General features: G+C 53.2%; 6 protein-coding genes across 6 annotated transcripts; 3 read left to right on the forward strand and 3 right to left on the reverse strand.

Moving 5' to 3' along the window:
• Positions 1–116: 116 nt before the first annotated feature.
• On the forward strand, positions 117–2,144 carry A1O3_02329 (uncharacterized protein; the record flags this gene model as incomplete). The annotated part of the gene is made up of 5 exons (XM_007732470.1): positions 117–219; positions 271–1,058; positions 1,112–1,297; positions 1,347–1,770; positions 1,819–2,144. 5 exons carry the CDS (start codon positions 117–119, stop codon positions 2,142–2,144), a joined length of 1,827 nt encoding a protein of 608 aa, XP_007730660.1.
• A 1,533-nt stretch (positions 2,145–3,677) lies between these two features.
• A1O3_02330 (uncharacterized protein) lies at positions 3,678–4,997 on the forward strand (the record flags this gene model as incomplete). Its single annotated transcript, XM_007732471.1, has 1 exon — positions 3,678–4,997. One exon carries the CDS (start codon positions 3,678–3,680, stop codon positions 4,995–4,997), a length of 1,320 nt encoding a protein of 439 aa, XP_007730661.1.
• Positions 4,998–5,977: 980 nt separating this feature from the next.
• On the reverse strand, positions 5,978–8,113 carry A1O3_02331 (uncharacterized protein; the record flags this gene model as incomplete). The annotated part of the gene is made up of 1 exon (XM_007732472.1): positions 5,978–8,113. The coding sequence occupies one exon, from the start codon at positions 8,111–8,113 to the stop codon at positions 5,978–5,980; it is 2,136 nt and encodes a 711-aa protein (XP_007730662.1).
• Positions 8,114–9,161: 1,048 nt separating this feature from the next.
• A1O3_02332 (uncharacterized protein) lies at positions 9,162–10,136 on the reverse strand (the record flags this gene model as incomplete). The annotated part of the gene is made up of 1 exon (XM_007732473.1): positions 9,162–10,136. One exon carries the CDS (start codon positions 10,134–10,136, stop codon positions 9,162–9,164), a length of 975 nt encoding a protein of 324 aa, XP_007730663.1.
• Positions 10,137–11,144: 1,008 nt separating this feature from the next.
• Positions 11,145–12,893, forward strand: A1O3_02333 (uncharacterized protein; the record flags this gene model as incomplete). Its single annotated transcript, XM_007732474.1, has 1 exon — positions 11,145–12,893. One exon carries the CDS (start codon positions 11,145–11,147, stop codon positions 12,891–12,893), a length of 1,749 nt encoding a protein of 582 aa, XP_007730664.1.
• A 908-nt stretch (positions 12,894–13,801) lies between these two features.
• A1O3_02334 (uncharacterized protein) lies at positions 13,802–21,412 on the reverse strand (the record flags this gene model as incomplete). The annotated part of the gene is made up of 1 exon (XM_007732475.1): positions 13,802–21,412. One exon carries the CDS (start codon positions 21,410–21,412, stop codon positions 13,802–13,804), a length of 7,611 nt encoding a protein of 2,536 aa, XP_007730665.1.
• Positions 21,413–21,598: the final 186 nt, after the last annotated feature.

Genomic DNA, 21,598 nt, shown 5'->3' on the forward strand with positions numbered 1-21,598 from the left:
TCTTACTACTTCGCTCTCATTCATATTTCATCTCTTTGCAATACCTTATTTCTTTGTCGCTGCGCTCTATCTCCTTCTCTCTTCAAGTAGATTGGCCTGCGGCCTCGATCGACACCATGGGCCTCGCCGAAGGATTTCGATTCTCGTTTCTTATACGTTTCCTCCTCCTCGTCGTCTTCATCCATGCCAACATCGCTGAAACCAAGTCATTTTTGAGAGGTAAGCCCATGCAAAGACTTAGTGCTGGGACCTGCCTCTAATCCCTATCAGGCGATATGGCGTGGACTGCTCTCCGGAAACCGAATATTGACTTACAGCCGAACCTAACCGATCTACTCGCATTCAGAGACCCCAACCAAGACCCGGTCCTCAAAAAGGCTATGCAAGTTATCGACAACCTTGCTATACAGTCAACGTGCCATCAAGCCGCCGCGGCTCAGTTGCTAGTCACCTGCAAGGCAGTTGGAAAGGATCTCGCGGGTGATCAAGGCAAGCATGAGCTATTAGAGAGAGCCAAATCTGTCTACGCGGTGAGGGTTGCTGTCTGTGAGACTCGTGAAGGTCGGGCGGCTGTTCCTACAGCCTGCAGATCCGTCTTGGATATTCCACAGCGATCTGACCGAGAGCTTGATGTGGTCAGCGGCAAGCTTCTGTCTTCCTGTTTGCAGGTTCTGATGGTCGAACACTATTACTGGACAAGCTACAGTAACAGCAGACAAGATGCCAACACCTTGTGTCAAGCCGGCTCACTAGAAGCGACAAGATTGGAGGCACTTCGGTCCTACGAGAAGCTCGCTGAGCTCATTCCTGAATTCCGAGAAGCTTTGGTATCAACTCAGTCTCAGTGGCTGGAGTTCACGAAACAGCAGGAAGCGGCTGCCAAGAACATCAAGCAGCTTCAGCAAACGAATAGAGCCGAGCTGAATGCACAGCATCAGATGGAGCTCGGGGCATTGCATCGTGCAACGAGTGCTGCTAAGAAAGGCTTGGATGAGGTGTCTCGAGCTTTCCAACAGTCCGTCGCAAAGACTGGTTCGGATATTGGTCAGACACATAAAGTGAGCTCATTCCTTGTTTGGCCCTGAAATCAAATCATCGCTGACGATATCAGGCACTCGGACATATCTTGACCGATTTCGCAACCTTGAGAAACCTGCTGGCTGATGCTCTCCAGAATACTGCGAAGAACAATGCCGAGGTCGCTGCAGTTCAAGCAAAAGATATGCAAAGTGTCCATGAGCTTGCTTTAGCCACTACGGAGGTTCTGAAAGACCTGCAAGAGAGCGAAGTCACTCAAGTATGTTGGTGGCTCCATGGGCAAAACGAGTGAAGCTTACCAGATCCAGAATGTCAATGAACTATTTCATCGTATCAAGGTCCAGCTGGACCAGGTTGTCAGTGCGCAGACCATTCAGCTAACGGGCGCGGAAGATCACTTGAGACTGAGCAAGGAACTGTCTGAAGCTCAGAAAACTGCGTTAGTTTGGGGACAGCAGATGAGAGATTCGTCCGCATCACTGGCTCTGGAAATCGACAGTGCCAATGTGGTTGCCGGGCGAGTCTCATCCAAGCTCGACAAAGTCAATCAAGCATTGACTCGCGTCGAGAAAGCGTCCTCGGTACTGACCACACTTTCTGCCATGTTATCGATTCCATGCCAATTTGTGGAGCACCTCCATCTGAGAATTTTGGCCCTATTCGCGACGCCTGCAGTAGTACTCTATTTCTGGAAGCCTCACAGATATTCATACAGCTTGATGGCCATCTATGGTAAGTCAGGCCCATTCGGTGTCACAGAAGAGGCTGACAATCTCCTAGTCTTTCTCGAGACTCTTACATCCTTCGTCACAGAATACCACGACAGAATCTCGGGCGTCATCGGCCGACTAGAATGGCTAAGTCAAGATATAACGATGCGGAGCCTCCATATCCTGGGCCAGCACATACCAACCCTGGTATTCTTATGTGTTGTACTTGCCTGCTTAGCCGTTTGGACATCCTACAGAGCTCCCAGACCTAAGGTGATCCGCCTGGACGAGGGCTGCACAGTCGCGAATCAGTACTACATGGAATACCGCGTACGCAATGGTAAACCTCTACGACATCCGCTCGACCGCCATCGCCGAGCTGCCACCGTCTGCTAAATTGCCACATCACTTACGATCACTACAAAGATTGATGACTCTGAAATCCACCATCTCGTTAGCTGACGTACGCTGATAGTCTGCATTATCGGGGAGGAAAAGTATGCGATTTGTTTTCAAGGGGTTATCATTTTCACCGGCACGGATGCGGAAATGGAAGATCGGGGCAAGGACTCTGAGCATTGATCCTGCAGGGGTTGACGATCTGGACCAGAGGATAACAGACCCTGGACATAGTTTTGGGGACCTGACTCACCATACAGCGAGGCGGCCACAGAATACTTTGCAAAAGAACACCGGCCGAGGGTGGCGAAGCCAGGGCAGTGGCATCTCTTGAGAACAACAAGTTCATATGAGACATGCAAATGAACTTCATTCTTTCCGATCAGGGTCAATTGGAGTCCAGTTCCAGCAATTGGCCAACTAGTGTGTGGGCTATCATTGGAGCGCCTCGTACAGGCCCCGAGTGCACTACATGTTATTCTTGGGCTTTGGTAGGACTGCAGATTGAACTGACGAGAAAGATAGGTTTCTAAAAGCTGGCTGCGACAAATTGGGTGTGCACACAACATGTGCGGGCCTCACCCTTCCATTCTTCGTCTCCCCAGGCTACACCGTCCCCTATCTCACACTAGGGTGACAAGCCATCGGGCTCCGGCGCCAGCTCAGCATTGTTCTGACGATCCCCTTTGGGTACGGCAGGGATTCAATCTCACCGTTGCATTCTCACAAGGCGTTCTCGACTCTCCGGCCCTGTGGTTCCTGAGCGAATTCTCCGTTGACCTTGACTTGCGCCGAGTCAAAAGAACAATCAGGTGGGGGTGAGGTGTTTCCTACGACATCCTCCTTCTGATTGGCGGGGCGAGGGCTCTCCCCCTGTCGCAGCTGAGTTCAGGCCAGCCCCAAGCCTCCAATTGAGCTGCGAACCACGGGCTGGAAGAACCAAAATGATGCCTCTAGTCCACCTCACCACTCGCTTGAGCGTAGCGGAACCTGACATGCGGGTGACATACAGTACGACACAGTTCGAGCCACGCGGCGGTGTGAGGGGCCGATGTCTGGACTGGCGGCCTGACCTGGCCACAAAGTCTGCATGTCGCATGCATGTGCACATGCGTTCGACCCGGGCCATGTCTTGATTGGTAGAAGGGCCATCATTGTAGAGAGCATACTCACCGATAACGTCGACAAATGAGGTCCGGCCGTCAAGACATTGTCGAGACTTTCTCCTCACCGAGCCGATCGCGCGGCACTCCAGGATTCAGCTCGGGCGGTGATTACCTTCAAGTCCCTGCAGGTATGCAGAACGCGAAGGGTCGACGCATCGGCAAGGCCTCCCAGAGCGGTCTGAAGCTTTGCGACTTTCAAGATGCCTGTTTTTGGCCCTTCTATCGATGCCGGACGAGTTCAAAATACTGTTCATAAATACAGGCTCAAGGTCCATCGAACTGGCTCTCGTTCACCATTCCATCTTATCAGATCCAGCATTCCACTTCGAGTCAGATCGATCACCAAGCCCTGGCCTTGAACATCATGGGACTCTCAACTCTCCTCAAGACCTTCACGGCATCATTGCTTCTCTCCACATCTGTCTTGGCCGCCCAGCATGCCAGCAATTCCTCCCAACAAGTCGTCGCCAACACGCTGGCCGACGAGAGCATCGACATGAGCAAAGTACAAAAGTACAAGTCCCTGCTCGACCAGTCTGCACCCAAGCCCATCCATACCAACATTGTCGCAGCAGACACTGTGGGCGAACCGTTCGACTCGGCCTTCAAATGGAGCGATGTGCTCGACAGCGCCATACCCCTGACCGCGAATGCTTTCTGCCCAGAGAGGTGTCTCACCTGTGCATCGGGCTGTGACCCGGTCTGCTGTATCGTCAGTGAGACCAGCTCCCGGCCCAATGGAGCAGGCGGCACAGAAGCACAAGAAACTGCCAGTCCCGTCGACTCCCCCACCCCTGAAAACCAAGAATCCAAGCAGACCGGGGCCCGTCCTCCGGGGCCCATCCTCCCAGACCCCCTCGCATGTCCATGCAACTGCGAGCCCAGCTGTCCACCCAGCGTCCAGGCCATCTGCTGCTACACGGGCGGGGCCAATTCGGCGCGAGACCCTAGCCAGCCCAGCCCTCCGGAAGACGATCACGGCCGAGGGCAGCATGATCCAAACCAAAACCAGAAACCGATCGTCAATAACGTCGACAAACTGAGTCTGCGCGAAGACTTCCCGAGCCGCCCCAACCTGCCCGCAGCTTGCCCATGCGGCTGCGAGCCCAGCTGTCCAGCCTACATCCAAGCCATCTGCTGCACCACGGTGGCGGCAGAAACTGTAGCCAACAACAGCAACAGTAGCAACAGCAGCAGTAGCAGCACCAGCACCAGCGCCAGCACCAGCAGCGGCGGCGGCGACGACAGCAAACTCAGAGTCGACAAGGCCGATGTCACCGGCGCGAGTCAAAGTGAATACGACGTGCTTGCGCTAGTGGCGCAGTCTGCGGCGGGCGACCCGGTGTCGGTGCTCGCGGGCGTCAACCTGACCATCTTCGACAGCTTTGTCACCTTGGACTTGGTGAAGGGGCTGGAGCGGGCCAGCGAGATCGCCTTCAACGCCGACCTGAAGACGTTTGAGATCGTGCTGACCCTGGTCGTCGGACCACACGGCCGAGAGCAGTCACTGCGCCAGAGCTTCCGCGTCATTGACGGCTCCCGGCTCTGGGAGAGGGAACAGATCATGCTCGGCTTGGGCGCCTTGGCCAGAATCAGGGCCGTCCACGTCAACAAGGACTTTCTGACCGACCTCGAGTCCGGCCTGCCCGTTCTGACCGGCACCAAAGCATCAGTATCAACATGAACACCCTAAAGTCACCGTCACCGTCACCGTCACCGTCACCGTCACCGTCACCGTCACCGTCACCGTCACCGTGGGATTGGGATTGGGATTCAGATTGAGATTGAGATTGGAATTGGGATTGAGATGGGGACGGGGACAAAACGACACAGCTGGTCTGTACGCGAAACGGGAAACGGGACTACAGTATGATCCAGGAGCAAGCAGAAGAAGACCGGACTGGCTGTTTATGGGGGGCTAGACCCCGAGATCAGCTGAAACTGTGAGGTTGAGGTGCGAGAGAATCGAGATGTTGGAAAGACAAATGTATTTGTAATTGTGATTGTGCCAGGACTGTTACTATTACTATTGCTATTACTATTACTACTACATCCCGTCGTCATAATCTCGGAGAAAATGTTGGTATATCTCTCAGGAAAAGATAAGATATAGTGCTAGCCAGCCCCGTCTGTGACCTGTGGCCCTGAGAGTAGAACTGTAGAACTGTAGAACTGTTGGTGGTTGACACGGGGATGGTCCAGCCTGACATATAGATACAGATATATATCTCCATGCAACAGGCTGGAAATAAATGCCATGATGCGTAACGTATATCATGTGTCATCTAGGTCTAGGACTAGGACACGCCGTACACACAAGAACGAGAATCGATACTTTACTTTTTGAAAGGGAATTCCCCTCTGTCGTGGGCAACGCCGTGTCATCCTAGCCTAGCAATTCGGCAGTGGTCGAACAGAGTGGCTTATGTACAAGAACAGAAAGAGTGCATGGCATGGTGCGGGCGCCGAGAGATGTCTCGCCAGCGAGCATCGTCCTTCTAATGCTTCCACAGCCTTCCTTCTCAATCAGAGGCTCTGCCCAGCATCCCTACTGGCATAATAGTAGTCATGGTGGACTGTGGATTGTGGACGGTGTCCCTTTCCACGCCAAACTCCCACATCTATCGCTGGTGGTTGACTCCGTGACTCGGCTCACTTTCTATCCTAAACCAGGCTCTTCAATAGATATCCGGACTTTGGCCCGCCGTCGACCGCTACCCGCATGGTCTCCGTTTTGACATTGGTCTCGTCGAACACCCGATGTCCGGCCCCATCAATCTCCCAGGCCACCTGATCCGTGACGGGGTCGCGGAACGCATGCAGTCCTAACGCAGGGAGGCTGAATTGGAATGCGAGATCACGCACATCAGCATGACTCAAGGCACGGTAAGCCCAGATCGCGGCCGTGACCCCAAACAGCACATAAGCTAGACAGCAAGCGGCGAGGATGGCGAGCGGAGCCTTGGGGACTTTGGCCACGAGCAGCGGCGTGCGGGTCTGTTCGCCCAAGTTGGCGCGGCTTGATAGGAACGGGCCGATGACGCTCATGATGCGCGTTGAGTAGCTGTTGGCGAAAGAATCGGCCATATCATTGGCATTAGAAGCTAGAGCTGCCTGTAATACCATGTCTTGTAGCTCATTGTCGAAGGCGCTGGTGCTGCCGATCAGGTTGTAGCCGTGGTAAATCTCGGCCAAGGTCCCGTTCGGCGACTGGGTGAGCTCGTTGATGTGTGCGGTCGAGTTCACCCAGCTGTAGTCGGCCAGGTACGTCGTATATTGACACCGCAGGACAAAGTCGATGGACGATGTCGGACCCTTGTGCACGCCTGGGTCGGACGACATGTTGACACCTGCCCGCTGCGCCGTCGAAGCAAACCGGCCCGCGATGCCTAGGTATACCGGGTTGATCAGCTCGTTGTCCGGCATGAACGGCCCGAGGTTACCCTCACTATCGTAACGCTTGTTGAGTGCCTGGTCCATATAGAAGCCGTACTGCAGCGAAGTGCCAGACTTGAACCCTAGAGGCGGCACGTCCGCATCGCTGACTAGGGCTCCCGTATCACTGACGTTTGCGGCTTTGCCTAACACGCCCCAAAACTCATCGCTGCAATTGAATTGGCTGTACATGTCTGAGGGCCCTCCCGTCTTCCACTGGCACTCGGAGCTGATGGGCGTACATGTCGTGATGACGGCCGTGGTTTCGGCACGAAAGTCTTGAAAGGGCGAGAGCTTGCCACTTCGGGGTACCAAGAGCGCGGCCTGCTCTCTGGTCGATTTCGGATTTGTGACTAGGAGGATTTCGGACTCATTGGACGTCCCGTGCTGTAGAAAGAAGATCTCGTTCTGGCCGGCGACGTAGGCGTCATAATCCGTCCTAGCGACGTCCCCATTGCGTGAACATGGCAGACCGTAGTTGGCGGAGCGGTTGAGTGTCAAGCATTCAGACGACAATTCACGGCCGTAGCTGTTCATGCGCGATGAGATAGAGACTTGGTCGAAGTTGATAGTGCTGGTCGTGTAGTGCAGTACGGTGTCCGCGGCGAAGACTGTGCACGCAAGAACGAGTGATAGGCCCAGCGTTAGAGCCGCGCGGCGCAGAATAGGTGGGATGATAACCCCGTCGCAATGTGAGTAGGAAAAGTATCTCATCAACCGTCCAGTCGAGGCCAGGCAGAGACCGACCAGGAGACTATACTGATAGGGTGTCGGAAGATCACGTTGGTCGGAGCCTGAAGACGAGCGATACATGGCAAGGGCAAGCCGGAAGCTGGACAAGCTCATAATGAACCCAGAAAGAAGAGGCGCCAGGGTTGACGCCCAAGATGCGACAAACACAATCCGAGTAGCCGAGTAGTTGACAAGGACAACGGCATGGTCTCGCAAGGCTTCGGCATTCGATACTTGGACGAACAGGCTGCTGTCGGACTTGACTCGATAGCCAAAGATCAAGGCCAGCAATCCAGCAACAAGGGCCGCCATGGGGAGGACGACCGCCGCAGTTGGGACAAGTATCGTCTTCCACAGTATCGGCGGTGGACATTGTAAGTTCTGACTGCCACTGGACAACGAGTAGTACTTCTCACGGGATGGCCAGTCATCGAGTTGGGAGGATTGAAGGTCATCCAAGCTTGTCACCTTCGCACCCTGGGACGCGTCAAAGGCGAACGACGTCTGTGACCACTCTGGGCTCTCGGAAGGGGTATAGACATAGTTGGGGGTATCTTGTTGTGAGGACCCTCGGGTGTGTTTGCTAAGGGCCAGCCGGTCGTGGAGACGATCGGCGAATGTGGTGTGTGGCATCCTCGCAGTGCTGCTCTCGATGGAGGTATTCTAGAAGAGACAACCCTCTCTGGGTATGAGGGCTGGAAGCTGATCAACGTCAAGATATCGTCTTCATTATAACTCTCACCGGCTGTCCGTGGTAGAGAGGTCGAGGTAGGTTATGGAAGCCACATCTAGAAGAAAGCGTCAGCTTTCTACCCGCCACGGCTCGGCTATCTGCCTGCACATGCAAGGAACTCTCTCTCTCGATGAAGATGCACGATAAGAGTCATCATTGCAAGGAGGCGATTCTCAACCCCGGATGACAGGAGGGAGCTGGTGGTCGCCTCATGCAGGACGAGGACGAATCAGTGAGAGCGGAAGGCATGTGGGAAGAAGCCGTTATGATGCACGACAGCTCCAGGCAGAGATTGGCTGGGGAGATGGGATCTAGGTCCAGGTCCATACTGGAAACAGGTTCAAGTCCATCTCAGCCGCAGAGACGAGAGAAGCAGGAAGTAAGGGAAAAATGAAGGATACGAACGGTGCGAGGTTCTTTTGCTAATTTCTTACTACTAGGTGACTACATTGTACATACTGCACCGCAGGCGGTTCCGCCCCTAAGCCTTAGGTCTAAGGCAAGCCTATCCTTCGCCTTAGGCGCCCCAGGCCCCCAACTTTGGCCTGGGCCTTCCCTGGCCAGCCGCTGTGCTGCCTCGGGATCCTCAGGCCTCCTGAACCTCTAACTCTCACCTAGAGTCCTGCCATGACAATATTCAGGCCACCAACTACGCGTATCTGTAACACAGCATGGCCACAATAACGTCCCTGTCTTACCAAAGCTCTGGGTAAGGTTGGCTGGCAGCATTATAGACCCCGGTCCGGGCCCATCGGTGACACAATGGTCTGGTAAGCTACTGGCACATTTCCTACTCTGCTCTAGCTGTCATATCTTCGTAAATGCCGACTCCCTTCAAGGCACGGGCCCAGGTCGTGTGTAAATTGTAAATTGATGGTGGGTGAGAAGGCAGTCCTTTGCTACTGACCAGACAACTCCCATCTGCCGTCGTTGATTCTGGCACGCATCCTAAAGTACCTTTGTTTCGTCAAACTCACCTATCCTGCCAGTCACGCTCTCGAGAATCTCTGGCACAATCGTGGCTGCGTCTCCTTCAAAGAACCAGTCGTGCTTCGTCATCTCTCTGGCATCCCCGGGATCCATGTTGATAACTGCCACCCGCGCTCCCTTCTCTCGCGCCATTTCAGTGTATCCTGCCGCCGGATACACTCGAGAGCTTGTGCCAATCACCAGGATGAGGTCGATATTTTCTGGTTGTTGGAACCAGCGGCTCACATCACTGAGGACATCTGCAGGCAACGTCTCTCCAAACCACACCACTCCTGGGCGAAGGAGGTTTTCCTTACACTGCGGACAATGAGGTAGGTCATCTCGTCTAAGGCTCGGAATGTTCACGTTGATGTCTGAGATGTCAGCTCCTCGAATTAGGGCATGGTTCTTCTTCCGAATCGCCTCCTTCAGTTGTGAATCGGCGGAGAGTCCTTCGTCCACCGTTGGCAGGGCTAGCGCAGGGACAATAGGATCGCTAAAGTCGTTCCTACGGATATAGCCACATCCATGCTCATCCCAGCATTTCACGTCGAACAGAGATCCGTGAAGGAGCTTGAGTTGCTCCGGAGGGTGACCGGCCCTCGGACTCAGGCCATCGACATTCTGGCTAAGCGTAAGGAAGTTGGAGTTGCGGCGGGCTAGCTCGGCCAACGCAAGGTGGGCTCGATTTGGTTTGGCATTAAGGGACATATGGCGTCTATAGGAGTAGAACTGCCATGAGAGACCCGGGTCGGCTTTGAACGCCCCTGGAGTGGCTAGCCTGGTGGCATCGTAGGTTCGCCAGAGTCCTCCGGCACCGCGAAAAGTAGGTAAGCCGCTCGAGGCCGAGAGGCCCGCCCCCAGCAGAGCGACGATGCGTCTTGCGGATTGCAGATACTGCACAAAGGAGGCGACGTCGGTTGAAGGCATTTCATCGGGTGCTGTCCAATTCATCGTGGGACTGGGACTGTAGTCTCTGGCACTTTCTGGCAAGCACAAAAATTCACCAGGCTGCTAGCAGAAGGTAGGGAGGCAGAATTCTCTATCTCTGCCGGGTTGAAGTGCTGCCAGTCCAGCGACCTCCTTCAAGTTATACCCATTCAAGGGCAGTCCGCATCGACTCCAAGACCGAAGACCTGGGGCATGCCACAACCTATCCATATACTCCGCAGTAGCGGCAAGACCACATTAGACTCGGTTAGTACTAGCGCCAGAACATCCAACTATGTGGACGGATACCTACTCCGTCCTCTGTACAGCGTACAGTGTAATTACAGGTAAGGTAGGTTCAATTCAATAAAGCACAAAGTCAGGGAGGTACCTTGGCTAAAGGGCCATGCCACTCTCTGTAGAGTGCGAAACTGGTTCGGCCGTGGAGGTACAGAGTAATCAATTTACAGATTACATACCCAGGTGCCGGGACCGGGTCAAGCGCAGAGGTTTGGCCCCAACCAAAAATACCCAAGCTGCACCTGCACGCCCCTGCACCTGCAACTGGCACAGGCGTCGGTCGAATCGGAAGACGCTCCGCTCCGCCTGCAACGCCAGTCGCCGGCCGCCACATGTGACAAACGAAACCTCGAATTAATTGAGAAATGAAATGCGGTGATGCCCACAGCTTTCTACTCGTGCGTCCAGCCCGCGTCAACGTCAACTTCCACACTCAACCACTCTTGTACAGACAGCATCACTCTCCTGGGTTCTCAGGCTCTTCACCGCCCTTCGAGAAGTGCCTGTCATCCTCAAACACCCCTGTGCCCTTGTCACACCACCCCCGGCAGTGGTCCCCAGATAGAGAGATAACATGATCCTCCGCTCCCATCCCTCAACCCCCGACCCCGATTTCGAATTGATCTCGCCACTGATGTCCCACCGAACAACGCCCGTCTATCCCTCATAGCTCAGCGCACAAAGACAAGGGAATTACTAGACTGCTGAACATACAAACCACCCACGAGCAAGATGCGGCCCCCGACAAAGCCTCGCCTCAATCGCAGACGGGTCAATGTCCTTATCTTCGTCACCGAAAAGATCGGCCCGGAAGTGCTTCCCTACCTACTGAAGAACCCCGACCTAAACCTGCGTGTGATCTCAGACAGCCCCAAGGCCGAGTTTCAGGAGTATATGGACCCAGGAATCAGCCTGGATCAAGTGCAATGGTTTGAAAATACCCCTCAAGATCCATACCGCAATCAGGCCATGATGCAAGGACACCGGCTGGCCAGGTGGGCCGATTTGATGTTCATAGTCATGGACGCCAGTATGATTTCTCTCATGCTGAGTGGCTTGACCACCGATGTCATTCTCCATGTGCTGAGGTGCTGGGACGTGTCGAAGCGGATCGCCCTCTTGCCGGAGTTGAGTGTCGATCAATGGAAACACCCGACCTGGAGGAGACAACTGTCGAAGCTGCAACGTAAATGGGATTGGGTTCACGTTTTATCTCCTGCCTTGTGGGACTTCGCGACCAACCCTCAAGATCTTACACAACCAGGACCGAACCCGCTCGGCCAGGACGGCGGCCCGGAAATCGAGTGGCAGTGGGATGGTCCGAACGAGATCATCGAGGCCATTGACACGGAATCACAGATTCTTCTTCGCCTCACCCATTCCAAGCTACATGCGTCCTCACAGCATCTGCCCCAAATGAACGGCGTCTCCCAGAAACCCTGTCTGCCGGTCGAAATCTGGACCCTCATCCTCGACCATCTGGGGGACTGGGAACTGGCAACCGCCCTTGGAATCTACACTCATATTCCTACACCCCACGAATGGGAGGCCTTGGTTCCCAAATTAGGATCCAACAGAACCAGATCTCTCGAGTACACCATCCTCACACAACCGCTGTCGCAGGTCAAGGCTTGGTTTACGAACAACACCTCGTCGCAACCGCCCACCACCCTATCCCCAATTGCGACGCGTCTCATCTTCCGCTTCAGCATGACCGATCTTCTGACCTACCTTGCCCTGCACCAGAAGGACATCTTCTGGACATCCTTCGGTTTAGCATTGCTGCCGCACAAGGCTTCCTTGATCTACAACTCCCCGACCATTCTTCAATGGTGGCTCGACTGCCCCGCCGTGATCAAGAAGGAATACGGTCCCGAAGCCATGGACGGGGCGTCGCGAGCCGGATTTGTGGAAGTACTCGACTGGTGGCTCAACTCGGGCCTCAAGCTCACATACACGGAAAGGGCACTGGAGTCTGCTTCGGCCAAGGGCCATGTCGAAGTCTTGGAGTGGTGGCGCGTCAACTCGATGACGCTCGTCGGTACCTCGCGCGAGATGCCCCTGAAGGTGGGCAAATCAATCCTGCTGGCCGCCCAGTCCGGGCGGACAAACAGCATCGAATGGTGGGAGTCTAGCGGCATCCCTTACTCGCACGAGGAGGGCGTTGCTCGCCTAGCTTCGCAACATGGCCATGTCCCTGTTCTGGAGCTGTGGCACCACTTGAAGGGCTCCAAGATGATCTTCGACAACCAGGTCCTAGTGGGCGCCACCAAGAACGGCCACGCGGGTGTTCTACAGTGGTGGAAAGACGTCAGTCGCAAGCATGGCGTGCGAGTTGAATACAAGACGTGCGATATCGAGGAGGCCATGGAGGATGCCGTTGGCGGCGGTGGCGAGGGCGAGGTCCGGGAATGGTGGGGGCGCAACGGCTTGAATCTCGGCGTCGGCACAGGCGAGTGGATGAGGGTCAAAACCCTGTAAAGGTATACCTCCAACGGATGTTGTTCCAGTTTTGCTGGATGCTGGATGCTGGTCTCGACCGTGACCGGCCTGATGTTGTGCAAGGCGCGGGAGGGATTGGATTGGATCGGCTTGGCTTGTCGAGTAGCATCATGCCACGGCGTCGCACTGTCAGAGTGGGTGATGAATCATGGCCATGGTCACGGAAAGCTTGCTACCCACGCTGATTTGATACGGTTGGTTGTCCTCGCACTGCTATGACGGCTGGCAGCGTACCATTCGAGCATCTTGCTCTCTCCATGTCGGACATCGACATCAGCATCCAACGTCTACAGTCTACACGGATGGACCTGCCCACACGAACTGGGTGCAAGGATGTCTTCTCAGTTCGAGGTGCTCCTAGTCACGAATTGCAAAAGAAATGAAATCTATTTGCCGGCACTGGGCTGCGCACTCGGCAGCAACCTCTTCCTACATAGTTCTTCGTTTTCTTGGTCGGTACTCGTCATTCGTATCATGCTAAGAAAGCCCTCTTTGCACATCTCTCCCAACTCCAATCACCTCGCTTCCCATCCAACGCACGTCTCGGCGCCCTAGTGTCGGACCAGGTACACAGACATACAAGCGTGCAGTGATCATCCCAGCAGACTCGTCGTCGACGTCCCCAACGCCTTGGGGAAAACTCGACACCCAAACAAAAGAAATCTGTCTCCATTGTTCGCCTTGGACCTCATCGTCCCCATGCATGTCGTTCGTCGTTCATGTTTTCGTCGATATTAGCTTTCTAGTCATTTCGAACCATCCACCATCGCCGCCACGTTTCCTGCTCCATAGCTGCCCTATGGACTCTTCCACAACAACCCGGTGCATGACGCCTCGCCTAACCTCTCCAATTGTTCCGTCTCAACAACTGAACGTCCTCGGCCCCTTCATGGACTGAGCGCGTCCTCGTAGTCCTCTCCACTCAGCTCGGCCATCTCACTGCTGTTCTCTTGCCACTCTGCTGAGCTCAGTGTTTCAAGAGCAGACTCAGCTTTCGCCCTCAAGGCAGCCATGGCAGTCTGGATCTCGCCAACTTTTTCCTCCTGAATCACATTGTCGACGTCAAAAAAGTTCAAACAATGCTCCACCACATCAATCAGTTGGCTCGCCTGACCTGGCTGGAGGATCGAAATATCTCGGCTTCGGGGATTCAGAAAGGTGCCTTGAACGAATGTGTGCGAGCAACATGCGAGTTCCTGACAGACCGTACGAAGGGCCCGAACGACTCGCGGATCTTGGTCCTCGGCAGCGTGTAGAGGATTGAATAGTATCCGTGTCAACATGTCCACTGTTGCGAGTCGGATGTTGCCTCGATTATCGCTAGGTGCAAGCAGGAATATGGGTGCCCAGTGCTGGACGGTTTGCAACACTATTTCCTCCATGAAACCTGCGCTGGCATGAATGTACGGATTTTCAACTTTCATCAGGGCATCAACAAAGTCAAAATAGTCCTTAGCATAATCCACACCCACCGTGGCAATGCTGTCCAGCGCTGACTGCACGAGGTCAAGAATCTGATTTTCCGAATGGCAATTCTCGCAGAAGACCAAGACCGGCCGAAGGAATCTGATGGCAGTATTGATCATCCGATCATTTAACCCTCTGAGTAGGACATCCGAAAGAGACCCAGCAAGACTTCGATCTCCGGCCAGATACGCCACAAGACTGTTAATCGCTGCGGGATCCTGACGCCCAGCGATGAGACGTCGTAGCCACTCCAAACTGGGAGGTACTCTCGCGATTCCCAGAATATCAAGCTCACGGGGAGTTAGACCGATCTTCTTGTCAGAAACGCGATAATTTCCATCCGGCATGTGGTGTAGATCAACCCTCAGCAACAGATTGACCAGAAACATGATGAGGACTCCATGGTTGAATGGTCGGTTCCTCTCGCGTGCCGCCAAGTAAACACCGTATCGTGCTCTCAATCTCCTAGATATCGAAAACTCCATCGGGTTGTGGAGATGCATCATGATTATGTCGAGACATTTTTCAAGGTAGTCCTCGTCAAGAAGGAGCATCGCCTCATCATCTCCAAATTCCTGAATGTTATTCAGAATGCTGAAGTATTCGGTCCAACAACGGCCACTCCTGGTCACCACATCCCATGCGTGGGACAGTTGAGCGACGCAATCCGAAAGAGACCTGCTATAGTCGGCTGCCAACTGAGCATACGCTTCATCGGTAGTACTCATCATCTCTTTGGCCAAGTGAAGGCGATTGAACACGACATAGAAGAGATGAGCAAAAGACTTTCTGACGAGCTGGTACGGGCTCCGGACAATCACATCCTCGAGAATTCGATTACGAGAAAACCATTGTGAGATGGTTTTGGCGCAGTCCAGACACTTCTCGGAATATTGGATTAGGGCTTTGATGGTGTCTTCAAGCGACGGACACTCCTTCCAGCGACCCGAGATCTGTCGAACATACTCTAAAGCCATTTCGATGGTACTGGACTCGAGAGTGTGGTCATCACTGCATCCGTCTACCCCGGCTCTCATCCGATCAAGCAACTGACGAATGAATTGTGCGTGCGCACCGTCCTGGGCGCAATATGACCGTAAGAATAGCTCATTTTGTTGGGCAATGTATTGCTCCATCGCCGGCGGTAGAGGAAGACGGATAGGGTTGACGGCATCATGCTGACGATATTGCTCTTCGACCCTCTGAATGCTGGAGGTTCTCTGATAAAACAGCATGTATGCGCTGTTGAACTTTAGCATGGGGTAGAAGGGGACGTCAGAGCTGCCACCAAAACAGCTCTCCCGCATAAGGCTGGGGTCAAAAACGCCAACGTCCTGGTCGTTGAATTGGACCCAGGATTCGTGAGTTGGTTTCGCAGATGGTCGTTGACGGATAAATGAATAGTAATGTCCTGAGTCTGCCGTACCCGAATGGACGATTACACCTGTAAGTTGGAAATAGTCTGGTTCTCCCGGTTCCTCGTCGTCGCTGAGTCTTGCAAGAGTATATGGAGCAATGTCAAGTGTATCAGGAAACTGAAATTCATCGTTGATCTTTGCTCGCGTTCCATTCATGATGTCGTAGTCAAAGCGTTTGAGGTTGAAAATGAGATTGTCCGGAACATCTTTCAGGCAAGCCCGTTTCACAGCGTCCACGTGGCGCCCGCAAGAAGTGCAAGAATATTTGTTCTCGCCTTGTAGAACCTCACCTTCGACATAAGCACGAAGGCTGTCTTCTAGTCGTGCTTTGCCTTTGATCTCCACTTGCACTGCAGAGAAAGGTTCCAGTCTTTCTGAGATATGCTCGCACTCCTTGGATTTGACTTGCTGAACCAACTGCCCACCGTACATAGACTTGAAGACATCCCTCGCTTGCTGGTCGATCTGTCCTTCGAGCCGGTCAAATAGTAGATTGAAGAACTCGTCCACATCCATTTGCACCGAGACATCGATTTGCTCTCCTTCATAGGTCGTGATTGCTTCGACTGCGCCAGATGGATCAATGGACTTCTCGTACGAGTTTTGCATGTGAGCAAACACTTTTGAGAGTTCCGAGACCAGTTTCTGCTTTGGATCATGCAGGCCTGCTCTGATAAGGAAAAAGTCCCGAAACTCAACGTTCATGAAGAGTTGCGAAAAAAGGGAATTGAGGTAGCATGTATTGGAAAGGTTGCGTAGACCAGCATAGCCAACCTCCGAGCGAAGACACTGACGGTCGTGCCCAAAAAGCGGCTCGAAAAAGTCATCTGGAAGCAAATCGTCGCTCAGCTTGGTTACAACAACCGCGATGTCTTGAGAATCCTGGCACAGAGCTAGTATGAGGCTGTACAGATTCTCCCGCACAGTGATGTCGAGTACCGGCACCATGATGGTGTCCTCTGTCGCCAATCCGGCCTCAGATAGTGGAGGGAAAAGAAACCGCGATATAATTTTGTCGATGACGAGGCTGCTCGATGGTAAAGCATTTGCATTCTTCAACAACTTGGAGCACTCAAGCAGAAGCTTGGTAAGAGTGGCGACAACATGGTCCTTCAAAGGTTGACCCACAACCTCCACATGTTTGTGTTTTACCAGCATTGTACTCCACTGGTCAAAGTGTCGACGCAGACTCGGGATCGAAAAGGATTTGCCAATTCGTCTCAGGATGGAAAGCATTGTCTCGCAAACTTCGGAACAGCGCTCGGGTTGCTGGCAGGCGTTCGGTAGAACAGCGAGCAGGGCTTCCCAGATATGCGACAGGCAGCTTTCAATGGTCGTGGGCGGGAACCGAGATCGCGGCGCCCGGGGATTATTGACCTTGAGCTGCAACTTGATGCCAGCAGCGCCAGTTAAGCCCACCACAACCTCAAGGAGTGAGTGTCGTACCTCGACACGCGGATCACTGACAAAGGCAGTCATGGCCAAATCGCCGAACGTTGTCTCAGCACCCAAATGATCCCAAATGCGTTCGTCGTGCAAGCAAGCTTCAATGAACGTCTCCATAATCAGTTTGACCATGGCTGGCGTTGACAGTTCACCTGTGCTGCTAGTACAGTTCCTCAAGGAGAAGCGCAGAAGCCTTGACATCTGCACCGCAAACTCTTTATGGTCTTCAATGTATTCACGCGAGATCTCTGGGGATACTTTGGCCCGGAACGCAAGAAGAAGCGCTTCAATTAATCCATGGGTAATTGAAACTTGCAGGGCATCGCCTGGGTTGCTCAAGTCCAGCCTCGGGAAAACGGCCACGATGGTCCGAATGCTGTAGACCAGAAACTGAGTTTCTGGGCTCGAACTGAATGACTCATCTTCGATACAGGACCTCAGTGCTCTTGCACAGTACAGAAGCTTGAATGGTTTGTTGGGAGGAAGGAGATCCGTAGGTAATCTTTCTCGTGATCGCACGATCCGAACCACTTCATTCTGGGCCGAGAAGAGGCTGAGAAAACTGTAGACTTCCCTTGAAAGTCGTTCGTCTGCATCTAAGAGATCGTACAGATCGTCAAAGTGATGCATAATCTTGTTATCCACAGGAGACGTAGCGCGAGCCGGGCGCGTAGGAACGGTCTCTAGGCTATTGGCGGTCTTGTTGAGGATGAGAAGTCCCCGAGACAGTTTTAACTCTGCTATGGTGGAACTTCGACCTTTCAGAGGGATTTGACGTCCATAGTGGTAGACGGTGAACTCTGTAAAGCCACTAGCGTTAGACAGATACTTGAACAGTTCGTCTCCAGTATTTTCCGAGCCAACGGCGAGCTTTTGCATGTTGTTTGAGACATATTTGCTCCCATAGATTTGAACGTTCAATTCCACATATTCACCCTTTCTGTCCTGATACTCTGGCATACCCTGTTCATGTTGACCAGGGACTGGGCTGTACCGTGGTCTCGACTTCATGCCTTCCAGGAACTTTCTCAAGAACAAGAGCGACCGGTCAAATCTCAATTCTTCAGCGCGAATCTCGTCTTCAGATGCAATGATAACCATAGGCTCGTCTTCACCGCTCATGGTGCCATCGGTGTATGATTTGAGCTTTGAGGCTGATGCTATAACCTGCTGAACGCAGCGATCAACAAGAGAAGAGTGAGTTGCATTTACCGCCGCCTTTGAGCACCTCGTGACAAGAGGATTGTCCAGATATTGTTTTATTATGTAGTCCGTGGCTTCATTTTCGACGGTATTTGGTGGTGCTTCAAGCATCACCTTCCACAGTCTCTCGATTCCTGGTACGATGACGACGTCGCCAGATTCCTGCGGGGCTTGCGGGGATCGTCGAACGGTGTAATAAACGGAGGCTTTGATGAAATCTAACACTCTTTCGCTGTAATCCTGGGGGCGGAGAGTTTGCAGATATTTGTCAATGACCAAATCTAGAAAGGCAGTTTCCTGTCTAGGGCGCATTGCGAAGTTCAGGGTTTCCCAGGCCCCCGCTCGAATAGAAGCAGAAAGCTGATGTGCAGCGAAAAGCGACGACCAGAGTGATCCCACCATATCGTCAGAGAATGTCTCCGGTGCCAGGGCGATGAGATGGTAGAGAAGTGACGATCTGGTTTCGTACATCACCTCAAACGCTGAAAGTGGTTCATTCCGCTCGCTTGCAATACGATATCGCTCGTACAGATGTACAAAATCGGCGACCAGGAGGGTAGACAGCTCGAACTTCTGAACCAGCTTCAAAATAGTGCCTTTTGTCAGCATCTTCAAGAGACAGGTAAGGACTTGCACGTCGCCAGTGGATTCGTCATTGTGCGCCTCGATGTTGCTGGCAGCATCTCTGAAAAGCGTTGTCCGCTCGTCCTCGTCGACGGTAGCCTCGGTGGCTTCAGCTCGACCTAAGGCGAGAAGGTTGATCATTTGTTGAGGAAACTCTCGTCGGATATAGACAGCATGTTCCAATGGGATATTTTCCTCCTTTGACGCCTCTCGCAGCAATCTGATACATAACTGACGCGAGATAGGGGTTGTCACGATGGTAGACTGCAATGGTGCTGAACCGAGATGACCTTTGAGGTTATCAAAGACAGTGATAATAAAATTCAGGGCGTGGATGTCAAGGCGCTGAAAAGGGTATTCCAGGAGTTTCCTGCAGATGTAGTACAGTGCATGAATGTCATACACGTGAAAGCACTGCTGCAGGAGGTTGAACACTTCATGCACGGTGTTAGGATCCTGACTTTCAACAATTGTCTTCCAGATCATGTCGGTATGGCTTTCGGTGTATGTTCCAGAGACACAGAGAAAGCCGACAATATTAGGGGCCCGGCGGATTATTTGGGGGTGTGAGTCAACGCCGACAATATAGTCCACAAGCTGATTTTCGTCAATGAATTTCACCAAGAACCGAATCAAAGGATTTGCCGTTGGAGGCGGCGGCTTTCCCAGGATGTGCTCTCTGTAGATTTGGATGAGATCGTTCGACATAACATCCACGCCGTATACCCTGAGCTCCATCCGTCCGTTCGTGACGAATTTCCGTAGGGTTTTGAACTTCCAGGCGTGAGGCATTGTGCTGGGTAAATCCGTAAGGTCAGAATCAGCGAAGCCAACACCGGCCGAGGAAATGATGTCCCGACCGATTGCCGGAACCTCAACGGCTATGCATGCCATCAGTGGGCTTAAGAACTCGATGATCTTCGGGGCGGTCTCGAGGTTCAGCCAGGAGGCTTGCTTTACGATGGCCTGCTGAACAATGTCGTCAGCCTTCAGTATGATTCCGGCGGCATCATCCCGGATGTAATCGAGGTGTGAAAATGCCGAGTAGTCATAGCCCACGTCCCCAGTGACGGTCCTCGCGAGAGGGCCCATGAGATGCATGGTCAAGAGCAGTAATGAGGTAACGTGTCGGAACAAGTCAGGCTTCTTGGGTAGGACTGCACATATTTCTGACAGTAGTGCGGAGATGGATGGCAACAATGCTATTGCTGAGTGGTCTCCCAGTCTATCGAGAAGGAGTGTGAGGAACTGCAACACATGGAAATTCAGTGTTGTTCGCAGCGATTCATAAAAGGGTATTCTGCTTTGCGAGAGCCAGACTAGTGGTTGTAGATATGTCCCAGACACCAACACCAGGGGTTTCAGGCGTCGTGGGTCTGCATTTTCCGAGAATGCCCGTAGGCTAAGTGTGTCGTAGTCCATGAGTAGCTTGGTGAGTTGTCCATACGCGACAAAGAAATCAACAAGATCATCTGTTCGAGCCTGTGCAGGGGGGCCAGCTTCACGTCTTAGCAAGCTTTCGACGAGGTCTGGAAGCCGCTGCCAGAATTCCCGATCCTCGTCGTAAATGCTTGCCGTGAACTTGTCGCATGTAGAGACAAAGTCGATCATCCACTTCCTGACCTGCCGGAATATGTCCCCATCCTGCGGGCCAGCATTTTGGAACCGATCTGCCATTCTAGTGACCATGCGATGAGTACTTCCAGGGGCCATCTCGTGCGCAAAGGGAAACGTGCGGTAAACATGTCCGGGCTGAATGGTTCTAGGCAGTGACTCTCTGGCACCGGACCCGACACGACCAGTCCATCTCGTCTGTGCAGGGTCTTGGTCGAAATCTTCCACCTCAGCAATCTCAATTTCAGGGCTTTTGCTCCCTGCAGAAGGGGTTGAGATGGTATCTTGGGGATCAGCATTTGGGGCAGTAGGAGTCTTAAAGTCTTGAGTTCCATCGCCACAGATAGAAACAACTTCCGAGGTAGGTGAGGTCGACAGCATGTTTCGTGAAGTTGGCTGTGTGACAGACTGAGAGGATAGAGGACGGGTGTTAATGGTCACTTTGCTGGTAGGAGAGATGGCGGTGACGGCAGCAGCGGGGACCGTAGCTCGAGGGGGTAATGGGGGGTTATGGATATGACCTCCTTCCTCATGACCATTGCTGTCCTTGTCTGAGGCGGCAGGCGCAGGATGAGTGTCAATGTGCAGAAGATCGGACATTATATGTGTCTCATCAGGCTCCGTGTCACTCAGCCTCGGACGCTTGTGCTCATGCTCTGGCAGCTCGGAACTTTCGCCGGAGTCGCTGCGATTGCGCGTCGACAAGTCGGTCATTGAGGACGGCATGTTAGAAGAGTGGCATCTGGACAGTTCGCGATGCAGAGCGCGAAATGTAGGGTGACTAGACCAGTATAAGATGAAGTCGTAATCCAGTCAGGCAGTGAGAGGTCTTGGCACAGCTGTAGAAGGCTGCCACCAGCAAACAGGCTGAGGGGTTGATGAATGTCAGGTTGTCCGTCTAGAGGGCGAGAC

The sequence above is a fragment of the Capronia epimyces genome (genome assembly GCF_000585565.1).
Source record: "Capronia epimyces CBS 606.96 chromosome Unknown aczIQ-supercont1.2, whole genome shotgun sequence".
In the NCBI taxonomy this organism is placed as follows: Eukaryota; Fungi; Ascomycota; class Eurotiomycetes; order Chaetothyriales; family Herpotrichiellaceae; genus Capronia; species Capronia epimyces.